Source organism: Plectropomus leopardus, chromosome 7 (assembly GCF_008729295.1).
Source record: "Plectropomus leopardus isolate mb chromosome 7, YSFRI_Pleo_2.0, whole genome shotgun sequence".
Classification (NCBI taxonomy): Eukaryota; Metazoa; Chordata; class Actinopteri; order Perciformes; family Serranidae; genus Plectropomus; species Plectropomus leopardus.
The window spans coordinates 36108928-36119793 of record NC_056469.1 but is presented as its reverse complement, the minus strand read 5'-3'; the positions used below and the strand labels follow the sequence as shown (position 1 = coordinate 36119793).

Here is a 10866-nt window from a genome sequence, read left to right as displayed (position 1 = left end):
GTGAATGAGTGAGTGAATGAGTGAGTGAATGAGTGAGTGAATAAGTGAGTGAGTGAGTGAATGAGTGAGTGAATAAGTGAGTGAGTGAGTGAATGAGTGAGTGAGTGAATGAGTGAGTGTCTGTTGTTAAATGTCTTGTGTTGTGCAGGTCTGAGTAACGAGAGCTGGTCCATCATGAAGAACATGTTCACTGAACTCTGCATCATCCTCATCGGATATTTCACCCTGGTGCCAGCCATCCAGGTAACCACGGAGACACTGAGACACTCTCAGAGACACTCTGAGAGACACAGACACAGTCTCTGAGCCTGACAGAAGCGTTGTCTCATTGCTGTTTGCAGGAGTTCTGCCTGTTCGCTGTGGTCGGGCTGGTGTCGGACTTCTTCCTGCAGATGTTCTTCTTCACCACCGTTCTCTCCATAGACATCCGACGTATGGAGGTGAGAACAGTCACAGGAGCACAGAGAGAAACCATCAGTCTGCTGGTGGATTAAAGGTTTCTGACGTCTCAGCCACAGAAACATCAGGCCGTTAAACATCCTCTTAAATGACCATTTTAAACATCTCTTACTTTACAATCACAATGTGTTGCCTGCTCATTTGTAATTGTTTTCGATAAATGAGTTTTGATTGTCATGTTTGGAGAGATAATGTGCAGTAAGTGAAACATTTCAGCAGCTTCTAAAATCTGATTTGGTGACTGAAAAATGTGATTCATGATTTCAAATGGCTTTAAAATGGAGTTTTATTTTGGAGGTTATCCTTCTGAAACTTGAGCAAATTTGCATGAAATTAGTTAAAGGTGCAATGAGGAAATTACCTGAAAATGAGTGAAAAAAAGAAAAGTCAACCCTGACAAGCTGCGAACAAATTATATATAAATAATTATCTGTAACATCATTTTAAATATAGAATCATAAAGTTTTCTGAGCATTTTAGCAGTTTTCCCCAAGGCTGACCCAGGACACGCTGGAGGGATTTTATATCCGGTCAGAACACCTCGGGGTCCAACAGAAGGAGCTCAGCTCAGCTGACCACGAGACCCGGATCAAGGCACGAAAACGGATGTAAAGGAGGGAACACTTCTCCTTTTTTTCGGATAATTTCCAGATCATTTTCTCACGGCCACGCGTTTGTTCCTGACCAACGGCGAGCGTTTGTTCCTGACAAACGGCGAGCGTTTGTTCCTGACAAACGGCGAGCGTTTGTTTCTGACCAACGGCGAGCATTTGTTCCTGACCAACGGCGAGCGTTTGTTCCTGACCAACGGCGAGCCTGCAGTATTTAACCCTCTGAGCTCACTGGGGCGATTTCTCTCAAACAACACCAGAAAAAAAAGACCAACTTTGTAAGGAGTATTTTACAAATTGCAAGAAATTAGTAGATTTAGAAAATTATTTAAAAGAAGCTAGGGTAAAAATGTCTCCAGATTAATGAAAATTATATTTATTATTGTCATATTACATATTTTAAGTAATGTTACAAAATTATTTTAATTGTTTGATCCTTTTTTCAGCTCGTCTCTGTGATTTTTTCTATTTTTGAAAGGCATCCTCGTTCAGGTTTCAAAGGGTTAACACACAGGGGCTCTGCTGTAAACCCTCTGGAGAATGCGTGCTGCCTGTTCAATATGTGGTTAAACCTCAGTCTCTCTCAGTGAATATCTCTCTTAGGAGTCGTCATCTCTTGAACTGGGATGTCTCCGTCATGTCTCAACGTGTCCTCTTGTCCTCAGCTGGCTGATCTGAACCGCCGGCTGCCAGCCGAAGCGGGACTGCCGCCGCCGAAGCCCGGCCTGCTGCGTCCTCGGGAGGTCCCACCTCCGCCGCGGCCCTCCCCCCACACCATCACGCTGCAGACGCCGGCCTTCAGGAACCTGCGGCTGCCCAAGAGGCTGCGTGTGGTCTACTTCCTGGCCCGAACACGGCTGGCGCAGCGTATCATCATGGTGAGACGCTGGATTGAGAGGCAGTGTGTGGAGTCATGTTTTGTTCCTGTCAGTCGATCCTTTATTCCAGATCAAAGATGTGTTTTTTCCCAGGGCGATGTGACGGAGAGCTGCAGCAGCACAGAGTTTCAGCAGCAAATCAAACATGAAAGCACAGAGATTTCAGTAACATGAGATCAAACATTCACACACAGACAGCCGGGGTGCAACAGGTTTCACCGGAAACTCCTTCAGCGTTTCTGTGTGCTGAAGCTTCACATCGTCCTGCTGGTTGTTTCTGCTCCAACTGCTCAGAAACTAACAGCTTTTTTTACAGTTCAGTCTTAGGCTCGACAGGATTCACAAAGTCCTTCACACAGAGATAGAATCTGTCTTTGCAGGATTGAAGAATTTTGCCAACTATGGCTTCATAAATGAAAACGCCCCGGTGACTGAGGCGGCGTGTATGTAAAGCAGGATGGCTGAGTTTACAGTAGGAGACACAACAAGAGATCCACCGTCAGTGACGACTCTCAGGGCCCTGGGAGCCGGATTCATATTCAGCACATCAAAAAAATAGACTCCAACTGAATTTGTTGACACTAGTAAAAGTTTTCTCTGACAGTGCGGATTTCACTTATCTTGACATGGTGAAAACCGTAAGTTTTGTGTTTTTTTTCTGCGTTTTGAATACGTTGCAGTTTACAAAGGTGTTCTTGTGCTCTGCCGAATGCAAACTGAAAATACTAAAAAGCCGAAGCAGAAAGGACAGTCAACAGCACAGGACGGAGTTCAGTATTTTCCGCCCAATGCAGTTTATGTATACCGTAAACAACAAAGGGCTCAGAGGTGACCCCTGTGGTCCCCCTTGAGGACTTGGCCCCTGTCTCCTGTCAGTGAGACTGATCCATGATCAGCTGCAGTCAGCATGCTCAGTGCATCAGTGACTGACAGGAAGTTCCTCTGAGTCTGTCAGTTCAGTGACAAGCGCCACACCGACTCTCACAAAGGGGACACGCAGCTTCATCAGTGGACTGCAGGAGGTTTCAGAAAAAACTCCAACAAACCGGCAGCTGTGATTTCAGCTTAGTGTCGGTGAAGTTTACTGCTGCTGACGGCTCACTGTCACACTGCGTGTGAATCACCAGTTTGTTGTGACAGTCGGGAAAGGAATGACTCATTGTGACGTCTAGTGATGGAACAGTGTGATATGACGTGTGAGCTCAGTGAGCATTAAAACATGAAGGAACACATGAATGTGAAGCTAAGACTCTATTCACCTGCCGAGTTAAACGGTCTGATCACTATCATCCACCGTGCTCCCCCTGCAGGTTGGCACGGTAATCTGGATTGGCATCCTTGTCTACACTGACCCGGCTGGAATACGCACCTACCTGGCTGCGCAGGTGTCGGAGCAAAGCCCTTTGGGAGACCCGGGGGGCGGCGGCCTGCCCCCCCACCTGGGGGTGGCGCCCGTCTTCCGTGGAGGCGATCCTACCAGCACCCTCAGCATCCACGCTGCTCCAGATCCCACCCCCTTACCTGAGAACCAATCACAAGGCCACCGGGGGCCCCTTCCCCAGGCTCCGCCCCCTGCCGTGCCACAGATAACATGGGGAGCGGAGGACGAGGAGGGCTGGAGGAGGTTGTCCTTCAGACACTGGCCGTCGCTCTTCAGCTACTACAACATCACTTTAGCCAAGAGGTGAGTCGTTACCCGACACGTACCCCACCCTGCAGCAAGGGCCTTCTCCAGGTTGACATGCCATCCATTTAGAAACCGTATGACATATTTCAATCTCATAATATACAGTAAAATCTGTTGTTACATCAGGTAAACAAACCACTGTACCAGTCAGCTGTTACATCAGGTAAATAAACCACTGCACCAGTCAGCTGTTACATCAGGTAAACAAACCACTGCACCAGTCAGCTGTTACATCAGGTAAACAAACTACTGTACCAGTCAGCTGTAACATCAGGTAAACAAACCACTGTACCAGTCAGCTGTAACATCAGGTAAACAAACCACTGTACCAGTCAGCTGTAACATCAGGTAAACAAACTACTGTACCAGTCAGCGATAGCTGGAGAACAGAGTTAAAAGATGGTCAGTACTTGCAGTTATTCTGCAGTTGTACCTTTTAAAACATAAAACAGTTTTATATTGTGTTATATACTGGCAGTGGTATAAAATAAAACGGTTGTTTTTCGCAGTGTTCGTTATCAGAAACTCTCAGCTGTAGTTTTTTGGTCTGCAGGTTCAGGTTCAGATTAAAGTTTAGATTCAGTTTCAGGTCATTGATGATAAAATATTTTGTAACTGTGGAGGCCTCAGTGAAATGTATCAATCATCCTCATGTTCTGTGATGGTTCTCTACCTGTTGATCTACCTGTCGACACCTGTGGACCAGAAAACACACCTTTATGATGTGGCGTGGGGTGGCATGATGGGATGTGGCGTGGCGTGGCGCGGCTTGAGTTGATTTGTGAAGCGGTCCTGCTATCTTGATCTGACAGTCTGTGGTTTGAATGAAATCTAAAGAAGTGGTGGACAGACGTCCTCCACAGTGACATCTTGGCGTGTTGTCACCTGCGTGAACTGAGATCGTCATGTGAATCTGCAGATGACCATCAGGCGTGTGTAAACGAACATGCTTCCTGTGTTTCTCAGATACATCAGCATCCTGCCTGTCATCCCCGTCACCGTTCACCTGAGTCCTCAGGAGGCCATCGAGACTCGCCACCCTCAGGACACCAGACATCCGCCGCCATCCATCCCCAAAGTCTCAGCTGATCTCCAGACAGACCTGACCCTCTACAAGTCAGTATACACACACACACACACACACACACACACACACACACTCACACTCACACTCACTCATAGCAGATATGAAGCTGTTGGTGTTTCAGCAGCTGACTGTATGCATGTGATTTAAGTCATGAGTGTGAACAGAACATTCCCCTGCAGCAGACAGTGTGTGTATATGTGTGTGTGTGTGTGTGTGTGTGTGTGTCTGTGTGTGTGTCTGTGTGTGTGTGTGTGTGTGTGTGTGTGAACCTGTCACAGTAAATATTGCAACACAAACGACTGACCTGATGAGCGTGGGGATGTAGACACGCGGTTGGGGACGTAGATGTTCCAGGTTTCAGTCTGTCACGGCCACGTTAACAGGAAGGAGCTGCAGCGTTAACCTGTGTTTGACTCCGCCCCTCCTGCAGGGTGGCGGCACTGGGCCTGGCAGCGGGCGTCCTGCTGGTTCTGCTCCTCTTCTGTCTTTACCGGGTTCTCTGCCCTCGCAACTACGGCCAGAACGGCATGGCTCATGGGCGCCGGCGCCGAGGGGACCTGCCCTGCGACGATTACGGCTACTCGCCGCCTGTCAGTGAGATCTCGCCGCTGCTGCTGAGGGGCCACAGTATGGTACGTAATCAGACTCAGATCATTTGATGTAACCACACAGCCTCAGACTGGGACAGACGGAGACACCAGGATGCTCTACTGCAGATGTCATGGTGTCTCCGTCTGGAGGACGGACAGGCTCACTCTCTGTCTCTGTGTCTCTCAGGACATTGAGTGTTTGGCGAGTGACGGGATGCTGCTGGCCAGCTGCTGCCTGGCGGGACAGATTCGTGTTTGGGATGCTCAGACTGGCGACTGTTTGACTGTCATCCCGAACCACAAGTAAGAAGGTCTCAACCATAGACTGTAAATAAAGATGGACGAGGCGCCCCCACTAACCCCCACTATGCTGAAGTGAGGTTAAAATATCCCGGATACGAGCGTTACTATCTTGCGAGGGTGATGTCATTGGAAGCCCTGCATCTGCACAGTTACGATATCCGCGGTGGGGGAGTTCCAACACCTGTCCGACCAATAGTGAGCACTCCATTGAATGTGAGCGCATGGATTGGCTGTCACGGCTGTCAATCATGACGGAAAAGCCGTCTAATTTAATAACTCATTAAAACCAAACGTATCAAAACAAACACCTGAAGAAACATCAGAGTGATGAGAGCTACCTGCAGTGACAGAAACTGTCTCTGGGAAACAGTTACTTGGTGTGTACTTTGACTTTTTAGTTGGAGGGGCGGGGTTTAGGACCTGTACTGCAGTGAGACACCAGGGGGCGATGCAGACCAAATAAGCTTACTTTGGGCAGTGTTCATGCCATCCATCTTTATATACAGTCAGTGGTTTCAACACGTTTGTTTTCTTTGATGTTCACATTGTCATGTGGCGCAGACTTCCTGCTGACACCACATCAACATTTTTTCCCATGACACGTGATAATGTGTGGTTTTATTGTTTGATAGAAGTTAACCCTTTAGGGACAGTTTGTCTCATTTTGGAGACATGGAGGAAATACATGCTATTTCCACTAGGTGACCTGTCACGGTCAATGTAGCTGCTGATCACTGACATATCCCAGACTATAATAATAGTATAATAATACTACAATAACATACTGAGCATGATGGATATTGAAAATAGTCCATTTTGTGTTTCTTTCATCTAAAACCATAGTGGCATCATGACAAAAACCTGGCTTTTAAAGGATTGTGTGTGATATTAAAGCGGGCTCTAAAGGGTTAATGTGTGAGCGTGTTTGATGTTAAAGCAAGCTTTAAAGGTTTAACCCTTTAGAGCGCACTTTAACATCACACACACTTACACATTAAAGATTGGGGGGCATTCAGAGGCTCTGTGTCGGCAGCTGTCCTCTCGCTCCCGCTCAGTGCCTGAGGACCTGAGCTTGGCTCGGCAGTTTGTCGTATTTCTTCCTGAGGGTTCAGCACGGTGCGCGCTACATGACGGCCTTGCTGTGTTTACCCCTCGCCGTCTCTGCCTGAAGGCCGTCGGCTTGTTACAATCGTCTAACTCCTCCTCCACCACAAGGTGTCACCATGTCTCTGAGCTCAGCTGTTCCAGCAGCAGGGACCACAGACCGAGCTCTGATGGTGCCTGCTGTGCATTGCATACAATGAGATTAATAGAAAGAGGAGCACCTGGATTCATGACGGTTGTACTGAGGACTCAGTTCCTTTTTTTTTCTTTAAATCTGAAAATTAACAACATCCTGCGCGTCCTATAACCTATACTGGGTTACATGATTAGGTGTGATTTCTCTGTGGGTAACTGGGTGTGGCGTTTCGTCCTCAGGCTCAGGCGCAGCAGCAGCAGTGGCTGCTGGGAGCAACGTGATGGCTGGGACGGCGTGGGCGGAGCCACGGACTCAGAGTGTTCGGAGGCCCGCGGCTCGTCCGTCGCTGCTGACGGGCTCTCGGAGGAGGAGCGGGGCTACCCACTGAGGCGGCGCTCGGCTCCTGCCCGGCCCGCTCTGTTCACGGACCAGCCTGACCTCACGCCGCTCATCGACACCAACTTTGCCTCCCAGCCCCCCTCCCACCTCTGCACCCCACCCAGGGATGGCTTCGACTTTGGCGGTCTGGTGGAGCGTGCCTACATTGAGCACGAGCCCCCCTCCCCCTCTACCTTCCCGTCTCCATCCTCGGCCTCGTCCTCGCCGCCCTCAGGGGCCCCGCTACAGAGGAGACCCAGCTCAGGGGACATAGCCACCCTCCTGAGCCAGGAGCGAGGCTGCGCCGCGGGGACGCTGGCGGCGGACTGGGAGAGCTCGGTGTGGGCCATGGAGCTGCGAGGAAACCTGATTGCTGCTGGGAGGAGCAGCGGGAAGCTGGAGGTAAAATATCTGACTCTGATGGTCACGCCTTCAGCGCGGCATGATGATGTAATCACCACACACACACACACGCACACACACGCACTCGGAGTCTGAGTGTTTTCTAAACTTGCATGTGTTTCATCAGACTGACGAACTGCGCTCCTCCTTCTCCTGTCAGTCCGTGCTGGTCTGAAAACACGGCGTTTTCAGGGTCAAGCGGGTTGTTTTTTGTTCTCGCTCTGACGGTCCGTCTGCTGCAGAGATCTGAGTCAGCTGAATGTGTCCGCCTGACTCCTTTAAAGGCTCATTCTGTGCATTTATCAGGAGCGGAAACATGTGGAGACGTCTGAGTGATTTTTTCGAAGAAAGCCAAAAGTTGTTTTTAGGTGGTTTAAGACGTTTAATGAAATCTGAGTGACGTCAGAAGAGTTTTTCTGCTCTCTGGGAGCCAAACAGGAGCACAAACAGACCTAAAAATGACAATTTAAAGACGTCACAGCCTGAGAATTATTCTGTCTTGTTGCTTGATTTAATCAGCACTGGTAGCATCTGTACCGATGCTGTCATCCTTCAGCTTCATCTCTTGCTGTTGGGATTATTCAGACAGTCACTCTGTATTTAAGCAAAGACCGTTTTGGAGCAGAGACCTGAAAAAGGGAGCAGGTGATAACAGGTTAATCTAAGTATGAAACAGCTGCTGAGGGACACCTGTCTCACCAGACGCAGGCCATGCGGAGGTGAACAGCAGCTCGCCGTCACTCATCTCTGTGTGTAAATGATCGGACCAATGTGTGTGTGTTCTGTTCCAGCTGTGGGATGCAGTTGAGGGATCGTTACGCTGTGTTAATGAGGACGGCGTCTCCGGGATCACAGCGCTGGCCTTCCTCAACAACAGGTGAAACACACATGGGGGTGGGGTTACACCAGTTTTATTGAAGTGTAGCAGATGTTTGGGCACGGAAGAAGAGTTTGTCGGTGTCCTCGTCCCGTCCCAGCTGTGACTCGCTGTCTGTCCCCATCAGGATCGTGGCGGCTCGGCTGAACGGCTCTCTGGATTTCTTCACCGTGGAGATCAATAAACCTCCTGGTCTGCTGCAGTACAGAGGTGAGGCTGAGCAGCCTCAGTGCTGATTTGTTTCTAAACGTTCGCAGTCTGCTGTCTCCTGTTTCCTCTGCAGCTCGCGTTAATGTCACGGGTCACCTTTACATAGAAAGCACTTACATACAGTGACACAGATCCAGAACAAAGAGAACTTCATTATATGTTTAACAACTGTGTGATAATGCATGCAACAGCTGATTATCATTTGAATTAATTTTTACATGAATAATTTTAGTGTCTCTCCATGTCCTGTTAGCTGAATGTTTTTGACTGGTTGTTGGACAAAATGAGACATCTGAAGTAGAGCCCGACCGATTTATCGGTCAGCTGATATTATCAGCTGATATAAGCCTTTCACAGACATAACGGAGCATGTCAGCATCAGCATATATTTTTTCCAATATGTGCCGATAAGAAAACTTTTTTTATAGACCACATAATGCAGAAACGATGCTCAGGTGGTTTCGAAATGGTCAGCAACTGACTGATACTGAACAGTGCTGGTGTTCATTTAGCTGTTTATTTTATTGTATGTTTTCTTTATTTAAATGGTCAGCAAAGAGCATACAGTTCTGATGTGTATTTTATTTTTTACATTCTTTATTTGAATGGTCAGTGAAGACTGATGTTTTTTTTAAATTTATTCTTTATTTTTGTTTGTGTGAATACACTTCAAAAATCCCATATCGGTCGGGCTCTAATCTGAAGACATCACAGGACACTATTTGATAGAGAAAAAAAATCACTGAATTAATCAAGAAAAAACTCTTCAGATAAATTTAAAATGAAATCATTCAGAGTTGCTGCTGTTGGTTCCACCTCATGTTTCACACATTTCAGAATATAAACAAAAGTTAAAATAATTAGTCAAACAACTCATCCACAAAAAAATTCAATCAGAAACAGTTTGATTTTTTTTTAGGGAAATATGTTGAAACCATCTTGTTTCAGGTTCTGTTCTTGTGTCTTTGCATTGTTTTTTTTTATTATTTTTTTTAGAACAAAACAGAAGTGTCATGATGTCACTCCTAAATGGGGGAAATGCCAAAAGGCATTTTTAACAATGAGTCAAGAAAATATTCACCAGATTATAAAAATAATTTTTAGTTGCAGCCCACAGAGGTGAAGATGAAACAGGGTGATGTATGACAGAAACTTCATGCCCTACTTTTTGTCTGTCAGGCACTCCTGGGCGAGGCAGCGTGCCTCCGTCTCCCTGTTACAGCAGCGAGGACGTCATCAGCTGCCAGCTTACACGCTCCGTTCAGTGCGCTCACCAGAAGCCAATCACCGTGCTGCGAGCGGCTGCCGGGAGGGTTGTCACCGGCAGCCAGGACCACACAGTCCGGGTATTAACACACTGTGACACATTGTAATACACTGCAACACACTGTAACACACTGTAATACACTAATACACTGTAACACACTAATACATTGTAATACACTGTAACACACTAATACACTGTAACACACTGTAACACACTAATACACTGTAATACACTGTAACACACTGTAATACACTGCAACACACCAATACACTGTAATACACTGTAACACACTGTAACACACTAATACACTGTAACACACTGTAATACACTGTAACACAATGAAATACACTGAAACACACAAAACACACTGTAACACACTGTAATACACTAATACACTGTAACACACTGTAATACACTAATACACTGTAATACACTAATACACTGTAACACACTGAAATACACTGTAATACACTGTAATACACTAATACACTGTAACACACTGAAATACACTGTAACACACTGAAATACACTGTAACACACTGTAATACACTAATACACTGTAATACACTGTAATACACTAACACACTGTAACACACTGTAATACACCAATACACTGTAATACACTGTAACACACTGTAACACACTGAAATACACTGTAACACACTGTAATACACTGTAACACACTGTAATACACTAATACACGGTAACACACTGTAACACACTGTAATACACTAATACACTGTAACACACTGAAATACACTGTAACATACTGCAACACACTGAAATACACTAATACACTGTAACACACTGTAACACAATGAAATACACTGTAACACCCCAATCACTAACATACTAACACATGATGGTGTGTAAGAAG

At 46.7% G+C, this 10866-nt stretch overlaps 1 protein-coding gene across 1 annotated transcript in view; it reads left to right on the top strand.

Moving 5' to 3' along the window:
- LOC121945844 (SREBF chaperone) overlaps positions 1 to 10866 on the top strand; it is a 33572-nt gene that overhangs the window by 18987 nt on the left and 3719 nt on the right. Inside the window, 11 exon segments of the mRNA XM_042490194.1 lie at positions 149 to 243; positions 342 to 440; positions 1736 to 1948; positions 3259 to 3632; positions 4602 to 4751; positions 5153 to 5354; positions 5500 to 5615; positions 7095 to 7635; positions 8427 to 8512; positions 8640 to 8722; positions 9902 to 10068. Of these exon segments, the coding sequence (XP_042346128.1) occupies positions 149 to 243; positions 342 to 440; positions 1736 to 1948; positions 3259 to 3632; positions 4602 to 4751; positions 5153 to 5354; positions 5500 to 5615; positions 7095 to 7635; positions 8427 to 8512; positions 8640 to 8722; positions 9902 to 10068 (2126 nt within the window).